Source organism: Talpa europaea (genome assembly GCF_964194135.1).
Source record: "Talpa europaea genome assembly, chromosome: 4".
In the NCBI taxonomy this organism is placed as follows: domain Eukaryota; kingdom Metazoa; phylum Chordata; class Mammalia; order Eulipotyphla; family Talpidae; genus Talpa; species Talpa europaea.
The window spans coordinates 95,894,875-95,916,575 of NC_140070.1; the positions used below are offsets into that span (position 1 = coordinate 95,894,875).

The window sequence follows — 21,701 nt, forward strand, 5'->3', positions numbered from 1 at the left end:
GATTATTAACATAAATGAGTCAGTAATTCCTCTAGGAATTATCCAGAAATGTACCTGAACAATCAAGAATGGCTTCCTTCTGTAGCTTTCATTTGAGTCAGAATTTCCAACCGTGGTGATTTATAGACTTAGAGACTTTGTATTCAAATAAGTCTTGGAATTCTGTTACTAAGGTGCATAAAGTGTTAATCTGAGGCAAACTGCAAAGGAAGTAGTAGCCTCCGGGGTACATGGAGGTTGAAGAAAAAAGGTGCTGCCCATGACATGAAGTCAGAACCAAAGCTTCAAATAATTTGGATCTCTGTTAGTCTCTCCTGGTGACAAGTATTTGTCCCATCACCCTACAAAAGTTGTTAGATTGAACTTCAGAATTAATGGGGTCTAACCAATAGACTGCAACACTTATTTCTTTTTCTGGGAGAAGGGAAACTACTTAACTCATAGATTAATGTGTTTAAGGTCATTTGTCCATGTAAGGTACAAGAACTGTGATTGACTACAACTCCCTATGGCCTCATATGATGAGACTGGAATAGCCTAGAGACTTTTATCATAGGAGTCCACTAATGTATGGTATATTCAACAGACAATCAGGCTGAGGAATAAGCTATTTGGGATAATCTAAGAATAGCATAAGAATGAGCATTTCTGGAGACAAGGACCCTGGCTCCTGGATGTGTGAGGTATCAGGGTACCCTTAGATACTGGCTTCTGGGATACATCAGCAGAAACAATACCAGGGCTTTCCACTGACATGGGAACACAGCTTCAAATTCCCTTAGTATCTTGAGCCCCACTACTGCCCCATCCTCAACTAAGCTAAAATCTAAAAGCATTTTGGTAAAAGACATCTCTCCTTGGGAATACATTCAGTCCAAAGACATCTCCTGAAAAGTCTCTCTCCAATCTGCATTATTGGAACTGTAACAGGGTGGTCCCCAGGAAAGGGGGAGGTTCCAGGTTCCCTGCCCCACCCAAGGAAGGGTGGAGCTGAGCAGGAAGAGGAGAAGCTGCAGAGGAGACTGAGGAAGGAAGCTGGATGGAGCCAGAAGGAGACCTGGAGGAGGCGCATGGAGCCTAGAGACACGTGAAGAAACTGCGCTTGTCTTTTGGTCGTGGACTAGGTGACACAGATGTGGGTGAGACCCGTGGGGAGGTGACAATGGCAGCTTTTATCTTGATGTTGATTTTGCTCTTTTCCTTCCGGGCTTGTCCAGTTGTTTGTGACCCTTTTCTGTGGGTCCCCACTGGAAGATGCTTTAGACTCATGGCAGGCTTTGGGGCCTTGTTCTGGGCCAATCCCATTTGGATGGACTTTTACCCACGAGGGGACGGGTAACTCTGGATGCTTCATTTAGAAACTAGACTCTTTGCCTTACCTGTATTGTTTCCTAGTTTTATTAAAGTTCCTTCCCATTAAAGTCTCCTATGTTTTGTGTTGATGCGGCGGATGGCAGAACCCATTTAGAATAGGCAGGTTTGCGGGGTTTGGGCTGCCCCTCTCCCTTTCCTATAACAGAACCAGTTGACCCAAGAGGTGGAGTTGAGACTCAACTATGGAAGCCCCACTCTGATGAATTTGGCAGAGCACAACCTGAAGTTCTGAAAATGATCAGGGCTTAGCAAAGATTAGTGAAAGTGTGAGGCAGAGTGAGGCATATCACAGCGCCTTAAAAGACCTAGACACAACCAGCCATTGGCGGAAGAAAACGATCCCCGTGGATGAAAATGGACATCCTGCTAGATATACACTCTGACACCACTGCCCAATCCCCCTTGATAAAGAATTAATTGAATGAACTGAAGAATAGCAGTCAGATGAGTAAATGAAGACACAAAAGGAATTCATTAGGAAAATAGGGAGACATCCATTAATCAGAGAAGTAGGATATGGTTGAGGGTATTTTAAAATCCATGAACAGTATCCTATCACGGCTCACTGATATGGCACCCTGTGTTGGCAATAAGAAAATGACCATCAGGATTCCAAGCCACAGTAGTAATTAGGAATATTTTCTGGCTGCACAGCAGAGTGCTGAAATGGTCTCCCTCATTAGAAAGCTGTTTGGAGAAGCAGCTTGAAATCATATAATCCCCACAAGTTGGTATTTGGGGTGTGGCATCAGTTCTCAAGAGCCCTGTATTGGTTCACAGATGAGGCTCTCCAGGTTCTCTGCCCCTCAGGCCAGCTTCTCCCTCCTTTATCTTACTTTTTTTCCTCACCCTCTTTTAAAGAGCACTCAACCCCAAATGCACAGGCTTCTGATTTCAGCTTCCCAGAAGCAAGTACCAGCCATCCACAGTTAACACTGCATTTTTGTGCTACTTTTCTGTTTACACTACCTTTTTTAAAAATTAAATGATGTTACATAATCAAAAAAGAAAAGACACCTGTTCTGATCTACCAATTATAAAGGTGGGGTGGGGGGACAGAGAGAAGGGGCCATTATGGGTAGAAAACACCAGTAGTCTACAGTGAATGAGAAGAATATTATCAATAAGCAGGTCAAAGACAAAACAGTAATTACACAGGTATCTTGGTCCAACATCTTTACCATGATGAGTAGTTTAATGGAGAAATTCAGCTAATAACCCTTTAAATCATTTAGTGTCACCACTAGATCACCTGAATAAAGGCTACAGACTTTTTTTTTTTTCATTCTTCCTTTTCCAAATCAGGGGATGAATATGATATCGATAAAGGCCTCTTGACTCAGTCTCAAGATGAATTCTTTGGACTGTAAGTAGTATCATACCCTGTTTAAGGCTTGTTGTTTGGCAAAATGATCTGCTAGAGTATTTCCTCTAACTCCCATATTATCTCTGCAGCCTGGACACATACCTTTACAATAACTATTTCACTGGAAGTAGAAATGAATCTAAAAATTTCTTAACTTGTTGTACACTTTTGATGAGGGTTCCAGCCAAACTGAGAAATATTTTTTTTGTTTGTTTGTTTCCAAAGATTATTTCTCTCTCCAAAAGCCTATGTTTATACTCTGGCCTTTGGCTAGTTGATAAGCTCTAGTATGATAAATTCTGTTTTTAATGAGGACTAATTTTACTTCAGGTGAGGACTATCTTTTTTTTTAAGATTTATTTTTATTTATGCATACAAGAACTGGGGTGCAGGCCACAGGTGTGGGGTAGCGAGAGCATTTGCCAGAGACAGAGTGGGGAGCAGTACGGGCGGATATACCAAAATACACCGCTGAGGGGAGTAGCAGGCAAAACAGAAGAGGTCTGCCCGGCCATGTAGGTTAGCTCCCTGGCTGGGACTGAACTCGTGCTGCAGTGGCTGCCAATAGCTTGATAGCTTGATAGCTTGAATGTGTGATAGCTTGGTAGCTCTGACTTTAATCTCTGTGCCACCAGGGAGACCCCCTAGAGGACTATCTTTTAAAGGAGGGTTTAGATTAGTGACCGCATTAGAGATAGCTGAATCTCTATTTCAATTTTGAACTTTGAACTATTAACAAATACTAGGTCAGGACCCTCAATGGCAGTCTCTAATAAAGCTGAGCAACATATAAAAAGTTCCTAATTGTAGTAAGATTATCATGAGGTTCCCCTTCTGATAAGGGCAGAAGAGTGGCAGGATGTTGCAGCAACGAACAGCAATGCAAGAGGGAAAGAGAAACAATAGAAACTTGTAAGAGATCAATCAACAGGCTGAAACGTGTGTTGTGTTCTTAGTAGTAAAATAAGCACTTCAGAAGAAACTACAAGATCAAGCAGGAAGCCTAGAACAACTTTAGCAGAAGCACTGACTAGTTTTACAGTTTACTAGTTTTACAGTTGCACTATTGCCCTAAGAAACACAATATTAGTTTTTGCAACTGGATTGAGGGGGAGACTATGATAAGTGATAGGGTTTTGGTGGTTTCCATAAAGTTGAATTAAAACTCCAAGGCTTATTCAGAATAATCATAAACAAATAAAAAGGTTTTTTGTTGTTGTCGTCAGAGATGTCTAGGGAAGCAGGACATCGAAAAGTCTTCTTCAAGTTATAGAGGGCTAGGTTAATACTTGCATGCCCAGAAGAAAGCAGCTCTTATTGAAAACTTAACCAGATCATACAGAGGTATCATAATCTCAGAAAAACTTACACCCAATGTCTGAAATAGCCAATTACATCTAGACATTGTCCCTCTTATAGTATTGCAAGGAGTCTAGAGTAAGTCTAGATAGTCTAGCTTTTATTACAGAACTTTTTTCCTCTTTTATAGAAAGATTATACTCTAAGATATTCCTCTTTTTTGTCTCTTTTTTTTTAAGATTTATTTATTTATTTATACAAGCACTGGGTACAGTCAGAAGCGTGGGAGGGTGAGAGAATTCACCAGAGCCAGAGCAGGGAGCAGAGCAGGCAGAAGGACCGAAGTACACTGCTGAGGGGAGCAGCGGGCGGCGGGAGAGGTCTGTGCGCCATGCGGGACCCTCCTCTGGTGGCCGGGGAGCAGCCAGGGATGGAACCAGCGCTGCAGAGGCTGCGGGCAGCTTCCCAACCCAGCGTTTAACCGCTGCGCCACTGGGGAGGCCCTAAGATAGATTATACTCTAAAATAGATTATACTCTAAGTAATGAGCTATGTATTCACAAAATTATTATTTATCTTTCCTGAAACTTTAAGCCCCTTTTCTGTTAAGGCTGAAAGCCAGTAAATGGAATTCTTTATAGACTTCTCTGAACAAATTAGGAGATTTTCTACACATTATAGCAAATTGAATCACAAAGGAAATTTGGATTTTCAGCTCTTATTAAGGATGTAGGAAAACCAGTAAAATATCCATGTATAGTGGCATCTCTCAGATGGCAACAAAAGGTATTGAATGTCTGTGTGCAGACACACTGAGAAAGGCAATGAAGGACACTAGAGTGAAGGAGGTGGTGAGGGTAAGAATTGCTTACAGGATAGTATTTGGGGTAGGAAGTGATGGGAAAGGATGCGTAACGATAGTATTGGTATCCAAAGCTCTCAAACAAATTAATATCCTTGTCCATTCAATTTCTTTACTGACAGAACAGAAACGTTAGAAAGGTTAACGCAGGTTAAGAAAATGTCTTGGATCTGAGATTTTCCTTTATGCCAAGCTTTTAGTTTGGGGAAAGTTTGTGTAACAATTTGGGAGGCTTTATCTGAACTTTACTAGATTCTGCTCATCATTTACCATGTATCGATTCCTATGGAGGTTTTAGCTTAAAGAAAGTCAGATACAGTGTCAAAATGTTTGTCTGGAGAATACATCAAGAATAGGGCCTCCCCTGGTGGCCCAGCGGTTTAGCACTGTGCTGCGAGGCTGCCTGCAGCCTCTGCAGTGCAGGTTCATTCCCCGGCCGCTGGCAAGGGTCCCACAAAAAAAAGAGAGAGAGAAAAGAAAAGAAAAAGAAGACTACATCGAGAATATTGGAAAAGGAGAGGTTTAGATAGAGCACACACTTGATTATGAATAGACCTGTCCTGTTAAATCTCAAGTCCCTCTCGGGTGCATTTAACATTACAGATCCAATTGTAAAGTCTATCGATCTCTTTGTAATAAACTTGTGGGGGCGGTATCACAGAACTGAAAGAAATGTTTCCAGTCAGGGATCCAAGGGGTATATTTAAGGACTGGGCAACAGAGGTCATCTGAAATACCTACTACTTGTGATTTACGTTGACTCCAGGGAAAAGGCTGAGCAACAATGACAGAGGTAAATGTAGAAATATTAGTGTTATTGGAAGGTATTTTCTAATTTATCCAAAAATGTCCTGTAGTTTCATCTTTTTGTTTGTTTGCATGATTGAATGATGGTCCAATCAACTTTTAATAGAAATATTTCAAAAGTATGGCTTTTAGGAGACTTTCGCCTATCTTTGGCATTTAGTCTTCTTTTGATCCTGACATTTAATGTGGAAATAATCTTGTAGGTCCCTCTCTGGGCTAACCCAATCAGTTTTGGTCATCCAGGATTTAGTATCTGAGGTTCTGATCAACATGCCTACAAATTGATATAGGTCAGGTAACCATGGGTCATATGTACCCAAGAAATCCAAACTCTTCTATGAATATCTGATGGTCTTCCTTGGGTTTGGGGAAATTTTTAATTATAGTTCTTAATTCAACTTTAAATTCTATGGTTAGTTGCGTACGTAGCTCATGGGAAGGATGTATACTTACTAGCAAGTGGCATTTAGGTTTTTAGGTGCATTGTTGGGGGACAAACAGGGTCTGGACAAGGAGAAGATGAAGGAGGAGTTGCAGGAGACAGATCAGACAGAGAAGAGGGAAGAAGGAACACTGGATATGAGAGGCAACTAGAAGAGAATGAAGGAGAGGACTTACTATGGAAATTAGTCTAGATTATTGTTTGCCAAATTGTTCATTAGCTTTGACTGAATATTTTTGTGAAATGACTTTTAAGCATAATTTCATTTCGATGGCCTTTGCAAACCAGTAAAAAAAAAAAATGCCATATGAAAAAAATGTCAACATCACTTGTAATCAGGGAAATGCAAATCAAAACTACAATGAGATACCATCTCACACCAGTGAGAATGGCACATATTAAAAAAACTAGCAACAAATGTTGGCGAGGTTGTGGAGAAAAAGGAACTCTCCTGCACTGCTGGTGGGAGTGCAAACTGGTCCAACCACTATGGAGAGCTGTGTGGAGATTTCTGGACCTACTAAACATAGAGCTTCCATAGGATCCAGCAATTCCACTCCTAGGTATCTACCCAAAGGACACAGAAACATCAATTCCAAAGAGCACCTGCAACCCCTATGTTTATAGCAGCACTGTTTACAATAGCTAAGATTTGGAAACAACCCAAATGCCCAAAAATAGATGACTGGATCAAGAAGATGTGGTACATATAAACCATGGAATATTACTCAGCATTCAAAAAAGATAAACACATGCAATTTGCAGCAACACGGATGGCGCTGGAAGGGATCATGCTCAGTGAAATAAGCCAGAAAGAAAAAGAAAAATACCGGATGGTCTCACTCATAGCAGGAATCTAGAAAACTTAAATAAGGGGCCAGGAAAAAGAATAACTATAAGAAAGAAAATATCAAAATCAACAAACAACTATGAACAAGAGACACTCTATGGGGTGTGGGGGGCGGGGAAAGGAGGGCTTGGGGTAAAAATAAGGGGTTTGTAATTGTATGGGGAATATAAAAACAAAATTTAAATTAAAAAAATGCCAAATTGAGTCAGAAATTTTGTTCTCTTTTTTAAAGCATTTTTCAAATGAACAATTTTGTTCAATTCAGTGTTACACAGAACAGCTATTAAAAGCCAGGTGAAGAAACTAAAAGTTTCTTTCACTCTGCAGAAGATTTTTAGTTTCATGTAGTCTCAAATGTTTATGTTTTGCTTTTCTTGCCATTAGAGATGAATCCACAAAAGACATCTCTGAAACCTGTGTCATAGAGAGTTTTGCCTATGTGTTCTTCTGTGTATTTTATAGTTTCTGATCTTATATCCATATCTTTTCTCTCTCTTGAGTTGATTTTTGTGTATGGTGTGAGAGAGGTTTCCTACTTTTATTCTTTTACATGCAGCTGTCCAGTTTTCTCAACACCATTTGTTGAAGAGGCTTTCCTTGCTCCAGTGTGTATTTTTAGCTTCTTTGTATAGATTAACTCCATAGAGGTATGGGTTTATTTCTACATTCTAAATTCTATTCCACTGGTCTTTGCTTCAGTATCATAATGTTTTGATTATTATAGTTCTGCATTATAGTGTGAAGTCTGGGAGTATACTACCATTCTTTTCTTTTTTCTTTTTTTTTTTTTTGGTCAGGATGCTATGGATGTTTGGGGTTAAGCCCCAAACTTGGTGGAAGCCACCTCCAAATTAAACAACCCACACCTCCAGGTGGGTGGAAAACCAGAGAGAATTCTATGAATCAAAACCAAACTCTCAGGACACACACACACACAGAGACATTAATTATATTTGCAGAGTAGGTTTATTAGAAAAGGGACAGAAAAGTAAAGGACACTTGCATAGACACAAGCAGGCAGAAAGAGCTTCTCCAAAAGGGGCAGGTTTGCTGAGAGGCCTGCATGGTTGCTGGCAGGCAGCCTTGCGGAGAGCTGCCTCCACTGAGGAAGGTCAGTGAGAAGAAGCCCCGGCATGGTACAAGTCACCGGCAAGCACGAAGGCTGCTGCCTTGCAGAAGGAGAAAGTTGGTGAAAAGAAGCACCTGCATAGTCACAGGTGGGCAGAAGGGCTGCTGCTCCATACCAGTGCAGAGACTGCACTGATATAGTCTTCTTCTCTTGGGAGGGGCTGATTCCTTTGTGGAATGGCCTGTTTGCTGCTGATTTTGGACAACTGCAGAATCTGAAAAGGACAGAAGATTCCAGGATGGGCCCAATCTCTGTATCTTTACCTTCAGATCTGTGCTCTCTTGCTCCCTATAGCACCATGATACCTGCTTGGGTCTTATGACTTGTGATAAGGCACTAGTGCCTAAGGATCTTGATTTCTATAGCTGGGTTAATGGTCACGTTAATTCCCTCTACCCCCACCTCATTGTGTGAGTCAGGCTTTAATCTAGTGATGCCTCCTTTAGGTTTTTATATTCGTTCCTCCATCATATGCACAAATAAATCTTTTAAAAAATTTTTTTTCCTGCGTTCTATGCTATTCCAAATGCTCCTAACTTCATTGCTTAAAGTTAGGACAAAGTCTTGAAGGGTCTTAGTGCTCTTCAAATACCTACAAAGCTGTCATGTGGAAGAAGGATTAGGTTTATTACTATGTACCCAGAGGGCAGAACTCACATTAGTGAGTGGAAGAGAGGCAGATTTCAATTTAGAATGTAAAGTATCTTTCTAATAATGAGACACTTGCTTCCAAAAGAAGGGGTTACCTTGTTAAAGATACACTTCCTCACTTCTGTATTCAATTTTTAGCCAGTAGTGTTTCAGCAGGATTCCATGACCCTATACCTCAAGACAGCACATGAACCAGTCAGGTCAGCTTACCTCAAAAATTTTCATAACCTTCAAGTTTGTGAAGTTTTGTTAAATTCTGAAGAGGCATAGATATTTTAATTACAGCAATTTAAAATCATTCAAGTTCTGAATGAAATTATTATGTTAGAGTCTCAAAAACAATAAAGTTAAACTCTATCCCTATATTCTTCTTTAAATTAGTATGTGTGGGTGTGGTATGATAACATACTTCTGAGGAAGTGTGATCTTATCCCCCTAAGTCATATACAGTGTTGTAAACCAATGTCACTTTGTTATAGGACAGGGAGAGGGGCAGCCCAAACCCCGCAAACCTGCCTTTTCTAAATGGGTTCGGCCATCCGCCGCATCAACACAAAACACATGAGACTAATGGGAAGGATCTTTAATAAAACTAGGAAACAATACAGGTAAGGCAAAGAGTCTAGTTTCTAAATGAAGCACCCAAAGTTACCCGTCCCCTCGTGGGTAAAAGTCCATCCATATGGGATCGGCCCAGAACAAGGCCCCAAAACCTGCTACAAGTCTAAAGCATCTTCCAGTGGGGACCCACAGAAAAGGGTCACAAACAACCGGACAAGCCCAGAAGGAAAAGAGCAAAATCAACATCAAGATAAAAGCTGCCATTGTCACCTCCCCACAGGTCTCACCCACATCTGTGTCACCCAGTCCACGACCAAAAGACAAGCGCAGTTTCTTTACGTGTCTCTAGGCTCCATGCGCCTCCTGCAGGTCTCCTGGCTCCATCCTGCTTCCTTCCTCCGTCTCTTCTGCAGCTTCTCCTCTTCCTGCTCAGCTCCACCCTCCCTTGGGTGGGGCAGGGAACCTCCCCCTTTCCTGGGGACCACCCTGTTACAATTTCAATAAAATAAGCAAAATAAATAAATAAAATTAGTCTTTTTGTCCTTGTGTCCATACATCTGTAATAACATTTTTAAACTGAAAATTGCCCTAATACAGCATAACTCAATCTTCCATCAGTACTGTTTTCTGATTATGCAGTTAAAAAACTATATACCAAATAAACTGTACTCATTTTTAAATGTTTTAATAAATTTCAGTGAGGTTTAAAAAAACCTTATGAATAGCAAGTACTAGGATTTTAATCTGTAATCTTAATTCTTTGAATACAATCTTTTTCTTCTTTGTGACTTATTAATGTTTCTTCAGCTAATAAAACAGCTTCTATACCTGAAATGTAATTGTTTTGAGTTTCTCTCCAAAGACTTCCAAGGAATTACTTCTCACCCTGCCCTTTATCTGCCCCCTTTGACTGTTTAACTCTAATCCCTTAATTTTTGCCAGAAAGGTATTTCCTTTCACAGACAGGCTGTAGTTTCTGTCTTTTGCAAAACAATACAGAATTCTAGGGATACTCCGGGAACCGGAGAAGTCATCGCAGAGGCTGCCAGGCCAGTGGCTGGGGCAAGGGAAAATGCCCTCTGCATAAATCCAATTACTTCAAGTCGTTTACAACTTCTGGGCCAAGACTTCAGGCGATGTTCTGAATTGTTCTTTTTACTACAGGTATTTTTTTTTTTCATGACTGTACGTATTTACATACGAACACATATGGCGAGGGAGAGTGAAAGCGATGACGTGAGGCTCCGGCTGGAGACCAGGAGGTGACACGGATATACAGCAGGTATCTGGGAAAGGCTTCAACAGAGGGCAATTGGGAGTTAACAACCGTCTCTCAGATGAGCTGGAGTTCTCTGCAGGTAGACTGGAAAAGCGAACTCGTGCACCCTTTTTTGGAGGCGGGTTCTGTTGCTTTCTATTTTTCGCTTCAGGCAGGGTGCACAGAGATTTGAAAGGGACTGAATGTTCTGCTGTTTGGTTGGTCAGGTTGACTCGTTTTTCTTTGAGGTTGAGGAGGAAGTGATCGGTTGAAATTCTCAGAAATGAGGGGGCAGGAAACGGACTAAGCAGCCTGAGAACACAGCAAGAGCCCCCCAACTTGCCCCCGTATCTAAGGCCCCCCAACTCCAGCCAGTAACCTCCCGTGGAGACCCCAGGAGGCTGCATCAATATGTGACGGGCCCTTCGCCAGCGCGTCGCGAGCGCTCGCCGGCGGGTTTCGTCAGGTACCGCACGCGCAGCGCGGAAGCGGCGCCGGGGCCGCCGGCGGCTTCACAGGGACCCGCACGGCGCCAGCCTCCTCGCGCGGGCACCGCCGCTTCGCCGCGGGGGGCGGTTCCCACCATGCCGGGTGGCCCGCGACTCGCGCTGCTCTGCGCGCTGCCCTGGCTCCTGAGGGCGGCCGCGCCGGGGCACCCAGTGCCACCCTTCCAGCTACGCGGCGACCCCCGAGAACCAGCCCGAGGCGCCGATTTCGACCGCGTCTACAGCGGGGTGGTGAGCATCAGCACCGAGAACATCTACTCCTTCAACTACACCAGCCGGCCTGGCCAGGTAGGACACTCGTTTTTCTCCCTCGAATGCCAGGAACTTGCATCCCCGATCTCAGACCCCATTGCTGCGTTTGGTCCCCTGGGAATCGACCTCAGGGACCTGGGGACCCTCGTTCTCTCGCTTCTGCAAACCAATCACTGCTTTGCCCAGCCGCATCCTCCGCTTCCCCGCGCCTCTCTGTCGGCCTTGTGGCTGAATGTTGGGGCTTTGCTGAGGCTCCAGTTGCCCTCACCAGGTTCAGGTCCTTCCTCCCCCAACCCCCCACTCCCGCACTTGCTGGGTCTTTCGCTAAGAAATTCACGATTTCTAAGGTTACAGGGGAAAAGGACAGTACCTCTATTCCTAATGCCCTGCGGGGAGGAAACTCATTTCATTTGGATGATTCAGCCAGACCCTCTATTTTATTCCGCGTGGGGAGGGAGAGCTGCTCAGAATCTAAAATGGGAATGTGTGAGAATGGACGCAAGCTGCAGAAACTCTGTGTATACAATAGTCATTTCCTGCTTTTCTGTACCGAAGTGCTTCAGGGAAACCAGAAGACACTGCCAAAAGATCCTGGAACTTCAGCCATCAGCTGATCTATCAAGGTTTTGATTTTAAATAAGGTAGATAACTGTGTGAAAGTTCTAGACCTATATCTGGCAAAACTGAAGTGAGAAGAGGGCAGGAAATGACTCTTCCAGTAACTCTCTTGGCACATATACTGATTGTATAACCTTAAGAAAATGCACACAGTCAGTCTTTCCCCCAATAGGATACCCTCTGGAGCACTGAGAAAAGAGAAAATTCTTCAGTGTGTAGGTCTCTGGAATTTCTGCTGATATATATGTGTTATATATACCCTCTACCATGCCAACATTCTGACTCCCTGAGGAAATTCCGGAACCAAAAGATTAAGAGACGACCATATGCCTCCCTCTCTCACTTATGATCAGAATTCAGAAATCTGGTAATTTCCAGTAACACTAAGGTGGAGGGAACAAAAGTGCCCATCTCCAAGAGCTCCAAATGCATGTATTGAGCAAGTTCCCCATCACACATAGGCTGTGTGTCATCAAGTCAGCAGAATGGCAGTGTGCAGAGCATTTCCTTTGTAGACAAGGAGGGGGCAATCTTTATGCCCCAAACTCTTATCTTCTGCTGCCCAGAGGGTTCTGTGTCAGTAGTGCAGACCAGCTGATACTATACAAGGTATGTTCTCTATACCTGTGCTTAACTCAGAAACAAATAAAAATTTGAAACACCCCTTGATTTCTGAGGTGTACTGTCAGTTCTCCCCTGAATCACTGGTAAAGAAACTCAAATGATGTACACAAAGTGCTGCCATCTTTTTCTTCTGCTTAGAGATAGATTGACTTTTTTCCCCCCAAGATTTATTTTTTCATGAATACAAGAACTGGGGTGTAAGCCAGAGGTATGGGGCAGGGGTGAAAAGGGGTGGGGGTGAGAGGATTCACCAGAGAGTGGGGAGCAGAACAAGCAGATCTACTGAAATACACTGCTGAGGGGAGCAGCGGGCAAGTCAGGAGAGGTCTGCTGCTGTGCCATATGGGTTTCTTCCAGGCCGGACTGAACTCATGCTACAGTGGCTGGCAATAGCTTGACAGTGCTGTCTTTAACCCCTGTGCCACCAGGGAGGCCCTAGATTGTCTTTTTATAATGGTTGTTTTGACCTGTTTGCCCTTAGTATTCAGTGAGTTCCTCTACTTCAGCACAGGTGGCACTGTTTGCAGTAGGGAATCAATAGGGATAACTGGCCTATCCTAAAAAACTAAGATAGTGAGGACAGGACAGAGTCATGTTCGTCTCTATACCCAGGTACCCTAGCACAGTATTTGGCACATAAGCAATTAACTGTTTTTGAAAAAAGGAATATATAAGTAAAGAAAGGCTTAAGGAGTCTTTAACTGGAGCTGTTTAGAGATTTTATTTATTTTAAGCTCGGGGAAGTGTGAGACTTTAGATGAAAACATTTCATGAAAAAATTGTTTTTATGAAAATCAAACAAAATTTTTGGATTTCAAAGCATGAAAAATTCTTTTTTTTAAATTTTATATATTTTACATCATTTTTTCTTTATAGCAGCACTATTTACAATAGCTAAGCTATGGAAACAACCCAAATGCCCAAAAATAGATGACTGGATCAAGAAGATGTAGTACATATACACCATGGAATATTACTTAGCAATCAAAAAAGATAAACGCAGGCAATTTGCAGCAACATGGATGGAGCTGGAAGGGATCATGCTCAGCAAAATAAGCCAGAAAGAAAAAGACAAATACTGGGTGGACTCACTCATAGCAGGAATTTAGAAAATCAAAATTTTTTTAAATTATTCTGAAATGATGCCCTTTGCCATTTTGTATTGTGTTCAAATGCTGTTTCTTTTATAAAACAGTGGTGATAATTAATTTTTTAAATGTCTTTGCATAATAACAATAAAGAGTTGACAAGCCCAGCAGTCCATAAAGATTTACTAATCTGAGAAATAAAGTTATTAACTATGGAACTGATGGATGACTCAAATATTTAAATTATTTTAATGCCAGCATGTAATAAGATAAACCAGATATCCTCAAATCTTAAATCTTTCCGAGATCCCTCTTTAATATTGCAAACAAAACATCAGAATCCTCCACCCACCTAGTAGAGGAAATTACCCTCCTCCCGCTCCAGCCAGTATCCCCACTGCTCTCTCCAAAGATGCCGACTTTCTGACCTGTCTGTCCAGACCATTACGCTCTTTCTACAGATGACTTCATCTATTCTCGGACCCTCTTGCTCCAGAGGGGATACCAGCAGCCCTTCCTTCCAATACCCTAAACACAACGCTACTGGATCTAACAGACCTGCACTGAAAGCTTGGAATAACATAACAGAATTTCAGAACTGCACAGGATAGGTGATAGATTAAATCAGAAACCGAGTCAATAGTGTCGTAATAATTTGCCATCTATCCCCCACCAGGGGAAATTTCAAGATGGTGGAACTCTCTTTCGGGCCCTGACTTGTCACCATCTTCTTGGCCATCCCCACCCCAAATGCTGACCTCCCACTCCCTGAATTTTTGTTACTCTCTTATAAACAGTTTTTGCCTCCAGTGCTGACCCCAACCTCACTCACAGTCTCTGCTCAGTAAAGATCTATGGACACAGATCTATGACTGAGCAGAAGCTTAGACATGACCATTTTTCTTTTACTCTGAGCAAAATCTTGGCGAGGGCTCTAGCCCCTGCAGGGGTCAATTTTCATCCATCTTTTTTCAGGATAACAAAGAATTTGGTTTAGAGGGGAAAATTAAGTTTTTGAATCTGAATGTTTTTCCTTTCTCCTTTCAAGCCATTGTTATGTTTGCTGTTATTTTTCCTTTCATTCAGAGGAGAAAGCTGATTCTAAGTTTAGGCTTCAGTGAAGAGAGGAAGCTGCTGTGGGAGCCCTGTGCTCCTAGTCTTTTCCTGTCAGCCACTGCATCTCCTAACCAAATGCTAACCTACAGAACTGTTTAGCCAAGCATGTGCCATGCTAGTTAGCTGAGCTCAGCACCAGGAAAAATCTCATATGCCTTCCGGCAGAGAGAAAGGTAAATATGAAGTTACCATTAAAAAGCACTGCTGAGGGCCTCCCCGGTGGCGCAGCGGTTGAGCGCTGGGTTGCGAAGCTGCCCGCAGCCTCTGCGGCGCCGGTTCAATCCCCGGCTGCTCCCCGGCCACTGGAGGAGGGTCCCACATGGCGCGCAGACCTCTCCTGCCGCCCACTGCTCCCCTCAGCAGTGTACTTCGGTCCTTCTGCCTGCTCTGCTCCCTGCTCTGGCTCTGGTGAATTCTCTCACCCTCCCGCGCTTCTGACTGTACCCAGTGCTTGTATAAACAAAACAAACAAACAAATAAATAAATAAATAAAGCATGCCTCTATAAAATAAATAAATTAAATAAATAAAAATGAACAATGATGTAAAAAATTTAAAAAAAAAAAAAAAAAAAAAAGCACTGCTGAAAGAAGAGTGACTGGTTTAAGGAATAATAATGAAAATAACATCTGAAGGTGCAGGTTAGGCAAGACCATGGTTCACTTCATTTCACTGGAGGGCAAGTGTTCACAGTCTTTTTAAGTGGAGTGGATTTCTCATTGTGGCAACTAGGTAAACCTATATCCACAGAGTCGGAGTCAAACTAGAAGGAAATCCAAGTCCTTGAGAAAGTTGTCAGGGACATGTTTAACTGCAACAGAAGCACAAACTCGGGTTTATTGGGAAGTGAAATTACCCTTATAGCGACAGGTGGTGGCAGCAATCAGATGTTTATATTTGAGTTAGATGGTGATAAGCCCTTGAACAAAAATCGAACCAATGTACAAAAGGGTGTCGTCTCTGAGGTTTTTATAACAATTCACTGTTCACCATAGATTTTTTTATTTTAAAATGTCTCTTTTATTTGGTCTTAAACTGAGGCATTTGTCTTTTAATGACATATTCTTCTTTGCCCAAGGATAATCTTTGACTTTATTCATAGCAAACAGTAGTTGTATACCTATAGCCAGTTACATCAGATCTTAGATTTGGATTCAAAAAGTCTATCCAAGCAGCACTATTTACAATAGGTAAGCTATGGAAACAACCCAAATGCCCAAAAATACATATACACAATGGAATATTACTCAGCAATCAAAAAAGAAAGATAAACTCAGGCAATTTGCAGCAATATGGATGGAGCTGGAAGGGATCATGCTCAGTGAAATAAGCCAGTAAGAAAAAGAAAAATACCGGATGGTCTCACTCATAGCAGGAATTTAGAAAACCTAAATAAGGGGTCAGAAAAAGACTATACTAAAGTAAAAATCAAAATCGTGCCTCCCCTGGTGGCGCAGCGGTTGAGCGCTGGGCTGCGAAGCTGCCCGCAGCCTCTGCAGCGCTGGTTCGATCCCCGGCCACCAGCGAGGGCCCTAACATGGAGCACAGACCTCTCCTGCCGTGCCCGCTGCTCCCCTCAGCAGTGTATTTCGTCGGTCTGTCCGTTCTGTTCCCCGCTCTGACTCTGGTGAATTCTCTCACCCTCCCGTGCTTCTGACTGTACCCAGTGCTTGTATAAATAAATAAATAAATATTTTTTAAAAAAATTAAAAAAAAATCAAAAGCAACAAGCAACTATAAATCAGAGACACACTGTGGGGGAGGGCACGGGGGAAGGGAGTAGGATCAAAACAAGGGGGGTGCGAATTGTATGGGGACTATAAAACCAAGGTGAAAATGCATACATTGTGTAAAAATGAAAAATGATGTAAAAAATATACAAAATAAAATTTTAAAATAATAATATCATTCAAATATTAAAAAAAAAAAAAGTCTATCCAGTTGTCATGAACAATGACCTACATATCTAGGAACTCCAGAGGACATTTCTAGCCATGAACATTAATGAACATTACTAGTTGCAGAGAAGAATTACAAAATGATGTGATAGTCTCATTTTCTTGTCTGTAAATTTTCTTCCTGGGCTTTTTAGGCACTGAGGCTCACAAGCTGTCTTCACTGTCTTCCCACTTCCTCTTATCAAATTGACAGGTTTTTGTTTCTCAGAAATCGGTTTATTACACTATCTGGGTGACTAGTTATGTTTCAGTGTAAGCTGTAAAAGAGAGTATCCTGATGAGGAGACTTAAAAAAACAAAAATTTCTCAATAGTTCAGGATCAAAGAACAGCAGCTTTTGTGTCCAGTGAGAGGTTTTCTGAATTGCAGACAGCAGCCTTTGGTGTTCTCACTTGGCCCAGACAGCAGAGAAGTAAGGCCCTTCCTGTCAATTCTTATAAGGGCCCTAATCCCATCAGAGGGCTCCACGTGTGAACTAACTGCCTTCCAAAGGTCCCACCTACAACCACCATTACTTTGGGGATTGGGTTTCAACATAAAAACCGGAGGGAAGGGGGTAGTGGAAGGCGGAAGGAAGAGGAGACACAAACATTTAGTCAGTAACAGTCACTCCAACAGTCACCTTTCTCTGTGACTCTAAACACAGAGCATAAGAGTGTTCAGTGGTTGACATTACTCTAGTTAAGGATCTGATTTTATGGAGGACCCATCTTCTGCTTGCCTGTACCTGATAATTATGTACTAAATTATATAACGTATTCTGTGTATGCTATCCAATGATAATTACTCTTCAAATGTGGCTATGGAGGACCTGAAATGTGGCTAATCCAAAATAAGATGCATTGTAAGTGCAAACTATACACCAGTTTTTGAAGAGAAGTATGCAAATGTAAAAAATGTGACATTCATATTTTGATTATGTTTAAATGATAATATTTCAGATACATTAGGTTAAATAAAATGTTAGTAAAATTAATTTCACCTGCTTCTTTTTACTTTTTTAATGTAGCTACTAGGAAGTTAAAAATCATACTTGTGGCTCACATTATATTTTTATTGGACAGCATAGCACCAAATATTACAACACTTTAGAGAAGTCATATATCCCACAGATAGCTTTGCCGGAGGAAATGAGGCTTGAAAATGTCATAGTAGATAAGCACAACTTGGAGAGGCAGAAAAAAGGGAAAAGGTATTTCAGGTATGAAAAATGTATCTGATGTCTTTCTTAGCAAGTCTAGGTCAGAGGTGGCATGTTTTTTTCTACCTAGAGGCATGGGATGGCTGGGTTCATTTTTTGTGATGTGGCCACCACTGATCATGATTGCCTCATTTCATGAGTTCATTAGACACATCAAGATAATGATACTTTAATTATGTCATTAATTTTTTCCTTTATGATCTATACTACTTATGTAATGAGAAACTTCTCATCAGCTATTTGGTTACTTTAAGCTACTGCTTATAAACAACAGGACATGAAGCTTTCATATTTTGCCGTTATTTACCAATCTTCAAAATAATGTGTCTGTCTCCTATCAATCTACAACGATTGACGATATTTTATTTAGCATAATCAAGTGTTCATGCATTTAAACATATTTGGTGTTTTCAATCCATTGGAGTCACTATGCTTATTTAAGTTCAAATTATTCACTTTGGCCAGTGACAGCCAATTTGAGTTGAATTCTTTTGCTAAAACTTGTAATCCAAGAAAAAATCCAGACTTTTGGGGAAGGGGTCAAAGCTAAGGACTGCAACCCAGGAATCTCAGATCCAAGAGAGTCTTAGGTAGAGCACCAGAATGCAAGCAACTTCAAAAGGGACTTTTAGGGCAAAAACCCCAGAGAGGCTTTCTAGCACTGAGAGTGTCAAGAGTTAGAACTGACTGGCATGTAGGCACTAACCACAAGTGTCCACGGTGATAGGTGGAATCCACCCTGCAAGGTCTTCTACAAAGACTGCTGATGGGCTCTCGCTCCTTTCACACTTCAGTTCACAGTTTCTCAGATGCACTGACTGTATTTGGGGAAATTTGTGATTTCAGTTTCTTTGTGGTAGGTGTTGGTTTGGGCTGGGTTCCACCCTCCACCTTGGTGGTTTTAGTTTGTGACCTCTCTATGACCTTCCTTGGTCTAAGAGATTCCATTTTAGTGTGAGAGGCTCAATCCTGGCTTTTCTTCGATCAAACCCGTCACCTCTGACATCTTCTTTGCTGTCTGGAGTGAAAATTTATTCAGGTTCATTGGGTATAGACCCTGTCCCTAGTCTGGAATCATCCATCTCTCCAGGGAGGTCTAGTTACTTTGGATAAAAAATAGTTTTTAGCGACCACAGTTTGAGAACAATAGGTTTTTATTGCTAATGGATTTGTAATTTTTTTCTAAGTCTTTTCAGCAGACAGAACTAAGGAATGCATTATATCATCAGTTCATACTTGAACTGGTGACAATTTAAATCCAGAAATAAAGGCTTTTTAACTTAGCCTCATTAATGTTACATCTCTATCTCCTTTCTCCATGCCTCAACTCCTGGTCCTCAGCTATAGAAACTTAGCTATTCATTTGCTTTAACCCACACAATATACACATAAAAGTTTTTATTTATTTTAAGATTTATTTATTTATGTAAGAACTGGGGTACAGCCCAGAGGTGTGGGAGGGTGAGAGGATTCACCAGAGACAAAGTGGGGAGCAGAAAAGGTAGACAACTGAAAGCAGTGCTGAGGGGAGCAGCGGCTGAGACAGGAGGGGTCTACCACGCCATGTGGTTATCTCCCCGGATGGCCGGGAATCAAACCCGTGCTGCAGAGGCTGCGGACAGCTTCGCAGTGCTTGCACTCAACCCACTGTGCCACCAGGGAGGCCCCTACATAACAGTTTTTAATAACAATGCTAATATTACTTGCAACAAAAGATTACTAGAAGCAGTGTAAGATTTATTTTTACAGTTCCTTTTACCTAAGGGTGCATCTTTTTAATGGATGTTGAGTCAAATTGGTATGTTTCAAGTAATGTAGCATAGTTGCTTTTAGTACAATTATGTTATCAACTTATTAAGTTCATTTGTTTCTGTTTATTTTTAAATTTTGGGGATATTTCTTAATTTTGCTTGAAAATTAGCAAACAAAAGCCTGCAAAACATATAGGTATATTCAAAGAAGTCTCGCATCTATCGTTGCCCCCTGTATCACATTCCTTCTCTTCCTTTACGGGTAAGCTATAAAAGTTTATAGTCTATAAAATAAAATGACTTTTTTTGTTCTAATGGTTTCCTGCTTACTAATGTTTATATAATGCCCTTTTCTTTATTTTTATCTATCTATTGTTAATGTTCTTTATGCTGAGCAATAATGAAACCAGGTGATCTCTTCTAATTCTTTCTCAACCCCAAAATCTTAATTCTAGTGAATACCTTTAAAGGAATTAATGAATTCACCCTACTTTTCATGTATTCTTTCTATTCTCCCTTTTTTTTTTTTTTTTCGGTACTCTATCTGCATTGTCAGCGTTTACAACTATGAGGAGATATATAGCTCCTTTAAAACTAATATTAGTATTACAGTTGCATCTACATTTAAAGTTTACAACTAGTCTTTATGATAATGCTCTCCAATCAGTTTGATTGTCTAAATCTTACTTTCTAGGTGGTAACTCAGGAAAGACTGCTAAGAACAATATTCCTAGAATCTTTTCACAACCATTTATCCACAGCCTTTGTATTTACTGGTCTGTTTGGCTGAATACAAAATCCAATTTTCCCTTGAATTTTAAACATATTACTCCTTTTTTCCTAGCAAGTGAGGATTAACTGATTTTCTTTCCCTTGTAAGTAACTTCATTTTCCTATCTGGGTTCCTAAAAGACTTCCTTATTCTTTGAAATCCAATAGTTTTACCAAACTATGTCTAATAGGTCGCATTTTTCCAGGTATGTGGTATAGTTTTTCAACAAATAGCTTCAATTTTTTTAAATTTGGGAAAATTTTCAAGAGGTTTTAATATTAGCCTATCTTTATGCTTATCTTCCTTAGAAATTCACTTTATTGGGAATTCAATTCAATTCAAATTCACTTTATAGTTTCCTCTATCAATTATTCTAGAATTATTTTTGCTTCTAATTCCTGCCTGCATTAAAATTTTCTCCCTACTCCCCCCCCTTCTATTTTATTAAAGACATTATTGAGGTATTTGTTATATCTTTGTGTGCATTCAAATTAATTTTTTTAAAGATTTATTTATTTATTTATTTATTTATTTATACAAGCATTGGGTATAGTCAGAAGCGCGTGAGGGTGAGAGAATTCACCAGAGCCAGAGCAGGGAACAGAACAGGCAGGCTGACGAAGTACACTGCTGAGGGGAGCAGCAGGCGCGGCATGGCGTCTGTCGTGCCATGTGGGGCCCTCGCCCATTGGCCAAGGATCGAACCGGCACTGCAGAGGCTGTGGGCAGCTTCCCAGCCCAGCACTCAACCACTGTGCCACCAGGGGAGGCCCCCAAATTAAATATTTTTATGCAATAATTTTTTAATTTTTATTTTTTTCTCTGAGCTCTGCCTCTTCTTTTTTTAACCTTTGTTTTCTCCATCTCATTTCTGAATTTTTTAAAGTCTAATTTATTTTTCATAGTCTCAAATTTTTTCATATATTAAATTTTGAAGTATTTGGTTACAATTTTCACTAGCTTTCTATGTAAGATATTTTCATATATACTCACAAATCTGAAATGTCTATATTCCTTTTCTAATGATGATTTTGTATGGGGATTCAACTACATTACTTGCCTGTTGCCCATCTTTATATTACATGAATTCTTATTTTTGAAAGAGAAAGTACGTCTGAATAGTTTTTCTAGCTTTCTTCTATCTTTGTAAGTGATCAACACACAATTTTGTCTCTGAGATCTTTCTCCTGGGGTCCCCTCCTCCATTTTATGGAAAC

The 21,701-nt window shown here is 41.0% G+C and overlaps 1 protein-coding gene across 5 annotated transcripts in view; it reads left to right on the forward strand.

Annotated features, from left to right (window-relative positions):
• Positions 1–11,177: 11,177 nt before the first annotated feature.
• The window catches only part of SIDT1 (SID1 transmembrane family member 1), a gene marked incomplete at its 5' end in the record, with an annotated part of 98,878 nt that continues 88,354 nt past the window's right edge, over positions 11,178–21,701 (forward strand). For 4 of the 5 annotated variants that reach the window (XM_084232040.1, XM_084232039.1, XM_084232041.1 and 1 more), the window contains one exon: positions 11,184–11,393. In XM_084232040.1, the coding sequence (XP_084088166.1) occupies positions 11,184–11,393 (210 nt within the window). Of the gene's footprint in view, positions 11,394–21,701 lie in introns of all 5 variants that reach the window. The other variant, XM_084232043.1, reaches the window with a different exon arrangement.